Below are 12282 nucleotides of genomic sequence, written 5' to 3'. Positions count from 1 at the left end.
TTGGCTCTCCATGGCCCACGTGACCCCAGGGGACACTGCGAACTAACTGCACCCCTGGGATACGCAAGCACTGCGAGCCGGCAGCTGGAGCAGGCCCAGGATCGGAATCCCACGCGGGCCCACAGCTCAACGGCAGGCACGCTATGTAAGTGCAGGTCGGAGGCTTGCACCCGCGGGAAGCCTCCGACCCGAATTTCTGGGCCAAGAAAATGAAATGCACCAGTGCAAATTAATTGATTCTATGGAAAAAATAAAAACTTAGAAATTTACGTTACAGCCCATCGTGTCTGTGCTAGCCAAAAAAGAGCTATCCAGCCTAATCCCACTTTCCAGCTCTTGGTCCGTAGCCCTGTAGGTTACGACACTTCAAGTGTATATCCAAGTACTTTTTAAATGCGATGAGGGTTTTTGCCTCTACCACCCTTTCAGGCAGTGAGTTCCAGACCCCCACCGCCCTCTGGGTGAAAAAAGCTCCTCAACTCCCCTCTAATCCGTCTACCAATCACTTTAATAAACCCCTGGTTACATAGAAAAATAGCAGGTGTAAGCCATTCGGCCCTTCGAGCCTGCTCCGCCATTCAATATGATCATGACTGATCCTCTATCTCAATACCATATTCCCACTCTCTCTCCATACCCCTTGATGCCTAATGGCCCAGTAATTCCGGGCCCAACGCGTGAGTAAGGACCCCGTCCTTACTCACGCGTGTGCCCGGAGGAATTGCCGGTTTTCAGCATGCACAGCGCATGCGCCGAAAACCGGCATTTCCTGTCCTCTGACCCAAGGGGTTAAGAGGCTGAACGCGTGCGTGGTATCGGGCAGCGCGTGCGACTTGGATTTCCTCTATTTTTAGAGAGTTGCGCGTGTGTAAAGGCCTCCAGTATTTACGCATTGAAAAACCACACGTAAGTACTTAGTTTTACAGGTAAGTGGTCTATTAATACAATTGAGAACTTTTTTCCCCACGGGTTTGTTATTTTTAAAGAATTTACAGTAAGGTAAGTTTAGTTTTAGCCCCGATTTTTTATATAATTTTTTTTTTCAAATTTTAAAATTATTGTTTAAAATAGTTTTTCAGAGTTCTTTATTGTTCATTTAAGTAGTGCAATGTTTTTTTAAATTTTCTTTCAGGTTTAAGTAGTGTTTTGGGGCCAGGAGTTTTCATGAGTTTGACAGCTCTTATTGTCAAACTCATGAATGAACTTTTGCAACCTCCCATTGGTTGCCCTGTGCTCACGTGATCCCAGGCGGCTCATCGCACTAAGTACGCCGCTGGGTCAAGCAGGCCAGAGAGAGGAAATGCAATGCGGGCCAGGATTAAAATGTCAGCACGCCGGGTAAGTGAACATCAGGGGCTTGCACGCGCGGCAAGCTCCCGATCCTAATTTCAGGGCCTTTGTGTCCAGAAATCTATCTGTCTCCTCCTTAAATATATTCAGTGATTTGGCCTCCACAGCCTTCTGTGGTAGAGAATTCCACAGGTTCACCACTCTCTGAGTGAAGAAATTTCTCCTCATCTCAGTCTTAAATGTCCTACCCCGTATCCCGAGACTGTGACCCCTCGTTCTAGACTCCAGGTGTGGTCTCACCAAGGCCCTGTATAACTGTAGCAGGCGGTTAAGAAGGCAAATGGTATGTTGGCCTTCGTAGCGAGAGGGTTCGAGTACAGGAACAAGGATGTCTTGCTGCAGTTGTACAGGGCCTTGGTGAGATCACATCTTGAGTATTGTGTGCAGTTTTGGTCGCCTTATCTGAGGAAGGATGTTCTTGTCATGGAAGGAGTTCAGCGAAGATTCACCAGGCTGATACTTGGGATGGCAGGAATGACGTATGAGGAGAGATTGGGTCGATTGGGCTTGTACTCGCTGGAGTTTAGAAGAATGAGAGGGGATCTCACTGAAACTTATAAAATTCTGACAGGATTGGACAGACTAGATGCAGGAAGGATGTTCCCGATGGTCAGGGAGTCCAGAACCAGGGGGTCACAGTCTAAGGATAAGGGGTAGGCCATTTAGGACAGAAATGAGGAGGAATTTCTTCACCAAGAGAGTGGTGAACCTGTGGAATTCTCTACCACAGAAGGCAGTAGAGGCCAATTCATTAAATATATTCAAGGAGTTGGATATATTTCTTAAGGCTAAAGGGATCAAGGGGTATGGGGAGAAAGCAGGGACCAGGTACTGAATTTGGATGATCAGCCATGATCGCATTGAATGGCGGAGCAGGCTCGAGGGGCCGAATGGCCTACTCCTGCTCCTATCTTCTATGCTGCTATCCTTGCTCCTGTACTCAAATCCTCTTGCAATGAAGGCCAACATACCATTTGCCTTCCTAACTGCTTGCTGCACTGCATGTTTGCTTTCAGTGACTGGTGTACAAGGACACCCAGGTCCCTTTGTACATCAACATTTCCCAATCTATCACCATTTAAATAATACTCTACCTTTCTGTTTTTCTACCGAAGTGGATAACTTCACATTTATCCACGTTACACTGCATCTGCCATGTATTTGCCCACTCACTCAACTTGTCTAAATCACCCTGAAGCCTCTTTGCATCCTCCTCACAATTCACACTCCCGCCTAGTTTCGTGTCGTCAGCAAACTTGGAAATATTACATTTGGTTCCCTCATCCAAATCATTGATATATATTGTGAATAGCTGGGGCCCAAGCACTGATCCCTGCGGTACCCCACTAGTCATCGCCTGCCACCCCGAAAAAGACCCATTTATTCCTACTCTGTTTCCTGTCTGTTAACCACTTTTTAATCTATGCCAGTATATTACCCCAATCCCATGTGGTTTAATTTTGCACACTATCCTCTTTTGTGGAACTTTAACACTGACCTTTCTGCTAAAGGAAATAGGTCCTTCCTATCCACTCTATCTAGGCCCCTCTTAATTTTATACACCTCAATTAAGTCTCCCCTCTGAAATAAGTATTATATATAGAATCTACTTGGGAAAGACTTCACTGACCATGTGCCTCCACGTCGTACTCCTCTCCCTCTTCATTGTCCTCCTCAAAATCATTGTCCGAATCCGTGTCATCCGGGTCAGGGTGCAGGGCTTGACAGTCGCACATCGCTGAGAACATTGGCTCCACTGTAAAGGAACAGTTAAAGAAAGACTTGCATTTATACAGCGCCTTACACCACCTCAGGACGTCGCAAAGCATTTCACAGCCGATGAAGTACCTTTTGAAGTGTGGCCACTGTTGTAATGTAGGAAACGCGGCAGCCAATTTGCGCACAACGCACAACAAGCTCCCACAAACAGCAATGTGATAACGACCAGATAATCTGTTTTAGCGATGCTGGTTGAGGGATAGATGTTGTCCAGAACACCCCTGCTCTTCTTCGAAAATGGGCTCTTTTACGCCCACCCGAGAGAGCAGATGGGGCCTCGGCTTAACGTCTCATCTGAAAGACGGCACCTCCGACAGATCCCCTCAGTAATACGCGGGAGTGCGAGGGGCGGAAAGGGTTAGTAATGTATATAATAGGACTGGGCTGGATGAAATAAAGTTCATCTCTGGCGGTGAACCACAAACACAAAAGCCTCCGTGTTAGAATGGTTACAGCACAGAAGGCCTTTCGGCCCGTCGAGCCCGTGCTGGCTCTCTGCAAGAGCACTTCAGCCAGTCCCACTCCTTAATGAAGTTTTATTTCCCAATAGTTACCTGCACAGAATTCACTGAAGCCTTTTCATTGCTTCAGTAACAGTTACTCGTGCTCTGTGCGAACCGTAGTGAGAATTACCCCCCCACCCCCCCAAAAAAACACTATAACGTGCCCAACAAAAGGACTTAAATGTGATTAGCCGGAGGTCTGCTGTGCAGTCTTCTCGGCATTCCTGTTGGAATACAAAAGCAATTTCATTGTTCCGGGCGATTTGTTGCCCGTAGCTAAATCCCGAGTCGAGCAAATTAGGAACACAGGAACAGGAGGAGGCCATTCAACCCCTCGAGCCTGTTCCGCCATCCAACGAGACCATGGCTGAACTGCGACCTAACTCCATATACCCGCCTTTGGCCCATATCCCTTAATACCTTTGGTTATCAAAAAGCTATCAATCTCAGAGGCCCAATCTGCCCTCGCAGGTGGACGCAAAAGATCCCACACAGCACGATTCGAAGAAGAGCAGAGTTGTTGTCCTGGTGCCCTGCCCAACATTTATCCTTCGACCAACATCGCTAAGACAGATTATCTGGTCGTCATCACACTGCTGAATGAGGGATCGTGTGCAAATTGGCTGCTGCGTTTCCTACATTACAACAAGTATTTATATAGCGCCTTTAACGTAGTAAAATGCCCCAAGGCGCTGCACAGGATTATTTTAAGACAAAAATTTGACACCGATCCACATAAAGATAAATTAGGGCAGGTGACCTAAAGCTTGGTCAGAGGGGTAGGTTTTAAGGAGCGTCTTAAAGGAGGAAAGAGAGGTAGCGAAGCGGAGAGGTTTAAGCAGGAAATTTCAGAGCTTGGGGCCCAGGCAACAGAAGGCACGGCCGCCAAAGGTTCAGTGATTATAATCGGGGATGCTCAAGAGGGCGGAATTAGAGGAGCGCAGATATCTCGGGGTGGGGGGTTGTGCGACTGAAGGAGATTACAGAGATAGGAAGGGGCGAGACCATGGGGGGATTCGAAAACAAGGATGAGAATTTTGAAATCGAGGTGTTGCTTAACCGGGAGCCAATGTAGGTCAGCGAGCACGGGGGTGATGGGTGAACGGGACTTGGTGCGAGTTAGGACACGGGCAGCCAAGTTTTGGATGACCTCAAGTTTACGTAGGGTGGAATGTGGGAGGCCAGCCAGGAGTGCGTTGGAATAGTCAAGTCTAGAGGTAACAAAGGCATGGATGAGGCATGGATACAAGTGACTCCACTTCAAAAAAGTACTTCATTGGCCGTTAAACACTTTGGGACGTTCTGAGGTTGTGAAACACATAAAAACAGATTTGGTTTTTTAGCTCGTTGCTCTTTATGGGACATTGCTGTGCACATCTTGGGTGCTGCGTTTGCCTTTAAAATGATGGTGACAACACTTCAAAAGTATGTGACTGGCTGTGAAATACTTTGGGACATCCTGCAGGTGTGAAAGGCGTTTTATAAAATGCAAGCTCTTCCTAATAGATGCTTTTAAAGTAGAGAAAAACTTACAATAGGGTGGACACAGAAAGACTGCTTCCTCCGGTTAGGGAGTCAGTGACAAGGGGACATCAGTTTAAGATGGTCACCCAAGGCAGGGAGGAGAGGGACTAGTAGAAATGTATTTTACGCAGAGGGTTGAAGCATGGAATGCTTTGCCACAGGGAGTGGTTGAGGCAGGCACACCACCACTGCATCTTTTAAGGAAAAGAAGGAATTAATATTTGAAGCAGAGGAAGATATGGGGCTTTGGAAGAGCAGGTACAGACACAATGGGCCGAAGATATTTTAAACAGTAAATATGATGGAAAAAGTGCATTGGAAGAGATAAAGTCAAGCTGAGCCAAGACAGTAGGACGGAGATGGGCAGAGGGCTGGCTCTAACTGGCAATGTCCTCTCTACACAGAGTGAACAACTAGGATCGTATGCAGACTGGTACTCACACGCTGTTTTGTCCACGGGCACAAATCGAACCTCTGTGATTGGATCGGTCTCATCATCTTCTTCCGCCGCCTCCTCTCCCTCAGCTGCCTTGTCATCCATATTTGCTTCTTTACTCTCCTCCGCTGCGTGCAAACATGCTGTTTTTACTTCCGCGAAGATATTGCGTCACATTCATTTAAAAAAAAAAACATTGAAAACAAATTGCTGGAACCCACTCAGCAGGTCAATCAGCATCGGCGGAGAGAGGCAGGTAGGGTTAACACTTCAGGTCGACGATCTGAAACATTAACCCTACCTTCCGCTCTCCGCAGATGCTGCCTGACCGGCTGAGTTTTGCCAGAATTCTCCCATTTTTTACTTCCAGATATCCAGCATCTGTCGCATTTATGTTAAAAACCAACTGGACTCTATTATTTTTGTAGATACGTTCGACAGGAAAGTAAGGAGGACAGTGGGATGGTCAAGCTACATCAGGGATGTCCAAGCTGTGACCTTTGTTGCCCGTACAGGTGCATACCAGAGAGCCTCGTAACTTGTAAAATTATAATCCGTATTTCCATGCATCTCAAGAAAGACTTGCATTTATACAGCGCCTTTCACGAGCTTAGGATGTCCCAAAGTACTTTACAACCAATGAAACACTTTTGAAGGGCAGTCACTGTTGTAATTGGCGGTAGCCAATTTGCGCACAGCAAGCTCCCACAAACAGCAATGTGATAAAGGCGGGGCACTCGGTTTAACGCCTCATCTGAAAAATGGCACCTCCAACAATGCAGCACTCCTTCTGCACTGGGAGTGTCAGCCTGGATTTTTGTGCTCAAGTCTCTGGAGTGGGACTTGAACCCACAACCTTCTGACTCAAGAGGCAAAAGAGTGCAACCCACTGAGCCACGGCTGCGAGTCAAGCTCTAACACTAAGAGATACTGTATTGGGTGTTCGGAGTTAGAATTGATCTATCAATCAGTGAGGTACCAGTGCCAAGAACAGCCCCTTGCCAAACCTCCAGGCTCACAAGATTCAAACTGGACAATTGAACGAATGAGAGAAATAAATGCAAATGGAACTGAGTTGCCTGGGTTTCAAGGCCAGATTGTCAGGGCTTCAATCCACATGTCAACCTAGAGTCGCAGATTGGACACTGTTGGGCTAGACAGGCTGAAGGCCTTTTCCTGCCTGAAATGTGTTACGAAATGTCTGGACAACAGGGGAAAAGATGATGGGGTTAAGCTGTGATGCTCCCACAGTCGAACAGTCAAGGTTCATGTGGAAGGCAGCCAGCCATGTAGGGGAGGTACTGGAGGGCCGCCACCATCCATGGAACTGAACTCCATAAAGAGTCAGTGCTGAGTGGGCAGCACTCTCGCCTCTGAGTCAGAAGGTTGTGGGTTCAAGTCCCACTCCAGAGACTTGAGCACAAAATTCTGGGCTGACACGCCAGTGCAGTGCGGAGGGAGCGTTAAAACGAGGCCACGTCTGCTCTCTCATGTGGAAATGAAAGATCCTACGGCACTATTTCGAAGAGGAGCAGGGGCGTTATCCCTGGTGTCCTGGGGTCAATATTTATCCCTCAATCAGCATCACTAAAAAACAGACGATCTGGTCACTATCACATTGCTGTTTGTGGGAGCTTGTTGTGACTACACTTCAAAACTACTTCACGGGCTGTAAAGCACTTTGGGATGTCCTGAGGTCGTGAAAGGCGTTGTGGAAATGCAAGCCTTTCTTTTCTTTCCTGTCAAGAGAGGAGAGCAGAGCAAAAAGAGAACCCCCCTCCCCCCCCAATAAAAGGGAAAGAAAGGCACAAGTCTCACCTCCTAGCTTGGCGTTCACCATTACGTACAAGTGCTCCTGTGGATAAACAGTGGCGTCTCGGGACACAGCGTGTAAACTGATGGTCGGATATTCCAAAGAGAACCCCATGCCAGATCCATCAAACCAAGACAGTCGGCTGAAAGTCAGAACAAGGGATAATTTAAAAAATAATAAAAGGCTGGCAAACAATTTTTTTTTTTTAAATCTTGAACTACAGTGCGTGCTATTTCTGGAGTTACCTGATACCACAGATAATCCGCTAACTTACACAGGAAGCAAATCTGCTACAGAGAACCGAGCAAAATGTTCAAAGTCAGTGCCAGTGTTTACAGGGATAGAGTAAGTCAAACTCCATTTTGTAAATCAAACTCCTGCCAGTGTTTACAGGGATAACTCTACTTTTATTAAAAATTGATTCTGCTATTCCCATTTACACCTCTTCTAGACCCAACTTGTGTTTCTATACTTGTCCCTTTAGCCTCGCACCATCATCCCTTTTGTCATTTAATCTCTCCTGCCTTCCACCCGATCCCAGACCTTCCCTTTTGTTCTTTCCTCCCCGTTTTCCCCGCCCCTGCACTTGCTTAAAACCTGTTATATCTCGAACTTTATCCAGTTCTGACGAAAGGTCATCAACCTGAAGCATCAATTCTGTTTCTCTCTCCACAGACCTGCTGAGTATTTCCAGCATTTTCTGTTTCCATTTTTATTGCACGAGATCCTAACCAGTGTTTTGGGATCACTTTCTGTAGAACTAGGAGAAGGGAAAACCAGTAATCTTTCCTAAAAGGGCAATTATTCCCTACGAGTTAATACATACAACACTGTACACTCACTACATACAACACACACACACAGTTCACAATTACTGGCACACGCAATAAGGGAAATGCCAGGCAGGTGTGGCAGGGGACGCACACAGCACTGAAATCTATTATGCCTTTCTGCAATCGGAGCAACCAGTGCAGTCAAAACCGTGGGCTCTGTGTCCTGGTTAGAGTTGTGTCTGGAAGAATCTTGTTATGGCCCCTTTATACTGCAGGGCTCCAGAGGCAACTCTGCAACATGAACAACAACTTGCATTTATATAGCGCCTTTAAAGTAGTAAAACATCCCAAGGCGCTTCACAGGAGCGTTATCAAGACAAAATATTTGACACCAAGCCAAAGACGACGACATCAGGACAGATGACCAATAACTTGGTCATAGGGGTAGGTTTTAAGGAGCATCTTAAAGGAGGAGAGAGAGGTGGAGCGGTTTAGGGAGGCAAATTCTAGTGCTTAGGACCTGCACGGCTGAAGGCACGGCCGCCAATGGTGGGACGAAGGTCGTCGGCGCTGCACAAGTTCCGCCAGAATTGGAGGAGCAGAGACATCTCGGAGGGTTGTAGGGCTGGAGGAGGTTACAGAGATAAGGATGGGCGAGGTCATGGAGGTGTTGGGTGAGAATGTTAAAATGGAAGCGTTGCCGGACAGCGAGCACAGGGGGCGATTGGGTGAATGGGACTTGGTGCGAGTCAGGACACGGGGCAGCAGAGTTTTGGATGAGCTTAAGCAGGGTGGAAGTTAGCAGGCCGGCCAGGAGAGTTGTCCGTGCATTGGCTCTTGGTCCACCAACACCACCAATTTTAAAATGGACACTTTCTAGTACTGTACCTTCTTTGCACTGGGCAAACAGGGGTCAAATCAAAACTTGGTCAACTTAAACAGAATCTGAATTTATAGGTGACGTTCACTCGGTCACATCCGATGCACCCCCTCGTACCATTCAAAAAGGACTGGCAATATACAGGAAACTCTCGATTTACCGGCACCGAAATAACCGGAAATCTCTGTTAACCGGCAAAATTCAGGAGTAGGTTCAGGTAAGTTTTACTTCATATTAGTGGCCGTTCCGGGATCTGTGGCTGTGCAACTGGGGTTCGTGCACTTGTTGCTAAGCAACAGGGACGCTTGGTCTGTGGCCGGGGTTCCCACACCTGTTGCCATGCAACAGGGACGCCTGGATTTGTTGCTGTGTACGGGGCTCTCGTACCTTTTACTATACCTCTCTGTAATCCGGACTTTTTGATAAACCGGCACCACGCCGGTCCCGGATAAAAAAAAGTTTCCTGTAGTACCAAAGTGGTGATAAAAAGATAAAATTACAGCCATGGGGTGGTGGGGGGGGAAGAGAGCTCCACTCAATTCTCAATCACTGACCCTAGACCCCAGTGTAAAAGTAACAGACAAATAACCAAGGACTGTTGGATAGAATTTTTGTTTTTGCTAAGGTAGTGAATCATGCGGCATCTTCCCCGAACTGGTCAAGACTCATTGCACTGTATCCAATTCTAACTCATTCTTTCCCAGCACCTCAAAACGTGGAGTTGAGGTCAAAGATCAGCCATGATCTTATTGGATGGCAGAGCAGGCTCGAGGGGCCATCTCCTGCTCCTAATTCTTATGACGCCTGGACTAAGAAGGATGGAGAAAAGAAAAATCAGTCAAGGTTCCTGCCAATCACTGTCTAGTTGGCTAATAACCATAAATATTTTTCATTGGTTTAATCATTTAAAGAAAAGCCCCATAATTTCAATTGCAACAAAGGAAAAAAGAATAGACAACTAAAACACTGGCCAAAAGCAAGTCAAAGTGCACAACCATTTGCCCACCGTGCCCAGTTCTGGGCACTGAAAGACAAGACAATCAAACCCTGGGGGCCTCTCAGAAAAGGATTCTAAACCCAGTGCGCCCAACATCGGAAAAAATGTGTTAAGAGGAGAAACTGGAGAAACCTGGGCTTTTCAGCCTCGAAAGGAGGCGACATACAACACTAAACAGTACATTATCTGAAACGAACCTATGACAGTAGGACAAGTAGATACAGGTTCAAACTAGTGAAATACAAATTTAACACTGGTGTCAGAAGTTGTTTACATGAAGAGTGATCAACACATGGAATAGACTCCCTGTAGGGCAGTGGAGGGAAAATCCTGGAATAATTTAAGGACCAGTTAGGCATTATAATGGGCCGGGGGGGGGGGGGGGTGCTTACTGGCTGGAAGCACTTCGTGGTCTTCTCTTCATCGTTCTTGTGACCTTGTAAGGGGTCAGCCGTGGCTCAGTGGGTAGCACGCTCTCACCTCTGGGCCAGAAGGTTGTGGGTTCAGACGCATTCTAGAGACCCGAACGCAAAATCTAAGCTGACACACCAGTGCACTGCTGAGGGAGTGCTGCACTGTCGGAGGTGCCATCTTTCGGATGAGATGTTAAACCGAGGCCCTGTCTGCTCTCTCGGGTGGATGTAAAACATCCCATGGCACTGTTTCGAAGGAGAGGTGAGCTCTCCCGGGTGTCCTGCCAATGTTTACCTCTCACACAACATCACTAAAAAAAAAGTATCTGGTCATTGTCACATTACTGCTCTTTGTGGGAGCTTGCTGTGCACGAATAGGCTGCCGCGTTTCCTACATTACAACAGTGACTACACTTCAAAAGTACTTCATTGGCTGTAAAGCGCGTTGGGACGTCCTGAGGTCGTGAAAGGTGCTATAGAAATGCAAGTCTTTCTTTCTTCGCTGAATGTTCCCATATTGTAGCCATTTTTTCCAAACACCTTGGAAGACCTGTCTCTGCAGGATATTCCCGTTCCCGTTCCTGTGTCTGCTGACCGGTGCCTTTGGAGCAATCGCAATCGAATTCCTAGTGGACATGCGCGCAGAGGACAAAGGCAGCTCTTAATTCAGCGCCGAGTGGCATTTCTCACTTGGAGAAGAAGCCAGAGAGGGTAAGCTGTTGTGTGAGAAGTGGTGCGGCAGGAGGAACTATTCTGGGCCTCGCAATGTTAGATGGACTTCGTTCTACACCCACTTGATGTTCCATGGTTGACCCTGGCTGCTGGCGAGGCGCAAATGTATACCGCTCACGGCAGTGGTATTTAGTGTCTCGGTTGTCGCTTTGGAGGTCAAGCTGTGGGCGTGCTGACCCCCTTCACCAGCTTGCAACAACCATCAATGTGTTTTTTTTGGGCATTGCTGACCTACACGGACGTGAAGCAAGGTTGACAGTCTAACCGCCAGAGTTACAAACAGCACATTGGGGACGTCCGGTGGTCGTGAAAGGCGCTGTAGAAATGCAAGTCTTTCGTTCATGGATAATTCCCCGCTGTTCAATACCAAACGAATCATACTCAGCCCAATGGGAGCTGGTACAATTACTGCACTGATTCAGGAATGTAATGAGGGGTATACGCACGCTTATATCTAACCTGTGCTTGATGCGGACACCGACTGCCTTGAATAAATTGTCTTCCGTCCCTCAGTGTTAACATCCCTCAGCTTGATGAATGAAAAAAAAAATCTACCAAAAGCAAGAAAAGAAACTTATCGAAAAAAAAAGAGCTGCCTATTTAAAAGCAAAGCTGCCATTTCACTAACGGTGGCACATCACTGTGCGGTACAAAAGACGGAGAATTCTTCCCACACAGACTGGGAGGAAAGCCAAAAGCGCCGGCTATGGGGTAAGTCCTTGGGCGTTCAGAGGAAAGAAAATCACCTCATGCTGCGGAGAAAATGTTTGGCTGAATTTAAATGGAATAAATGTTATATCTATCGGGATAGGATGAACAGGCTGGGTCTCTTTTCTCTTGAAAAGAGAAGGCTGACCTAATAGAGGTCTTTAAAATTATGAAAGGTTTTGACACAGAGGGAGAGTTTCCACTTGCGGAGCAAAACTAGAGACCATCAATATGAGATAGACACCAAGAAATCCAATAGGGAATTCAGGCAAAACTTCTTTACCCAGAGAGTGGTGAGAATGTGGAACTCGCTGCCACAGGGAGTGGTTGAAGCGAATAGTATAGATTCATTTAAGGGGAAGCCAGATAAACAT

The 12282-nt window shown here is 47.0% G+C and overlaps 1 protein-coding gene across 1 annotated transcript in view; it reads right to left on the bottom strand.

Annotated features, from left to right (window-relative positions):
- Positions 1 to 12282, bottom strand: part of clns1a (chloride channel, nucleotide-sensitive, 1A) — a 60764-nt gene that overhangs the window by 38555 nt on the left and 9927 nt on the right. Inside the window, exons 2-4 of the mRNA XM_085999673.1 lie at positions 7411 to 7547; positions 5598 to 5720; positions 2981 to 3106 (exon numbers count right to left, since the gene is read on the bottom strand). Coding sequence (XP_085855799.1) covers positions 2981 to 3106; positions 5598 to 5720; positions 7411 to 7519 — 358 coding nt within the window. The 5' untranslated portion in view covers positions 7520 to 7547. The remainder of the gene's footprint in view (positions 1 to 2980; positions 3107 to 5597; positions 5721 to 7410; positions 7548 to 12282) is intronic.

This window comes from Somniosus microcephalus, chromosome 10 (assembly GCF_052327205.1).
Source record: "Somniosus microcephalus isolate GS21.2 chromosome 10, FLI_Smic_1.0, whole genome shotgun sequence".
In the NCBI taxonomy this organism is placed as follows: domain Eukaryota; kingdom Metazoa; phylum Chordata; class Chondrichthyes; order Squaliformes; family Somniosidae; genus Somniosus; species Somniosus microcephalus.
Note: the sequence above shows the minus strand (reverse complement) of the source record. Positions and strands in the feature narration are given on the sequence as shown.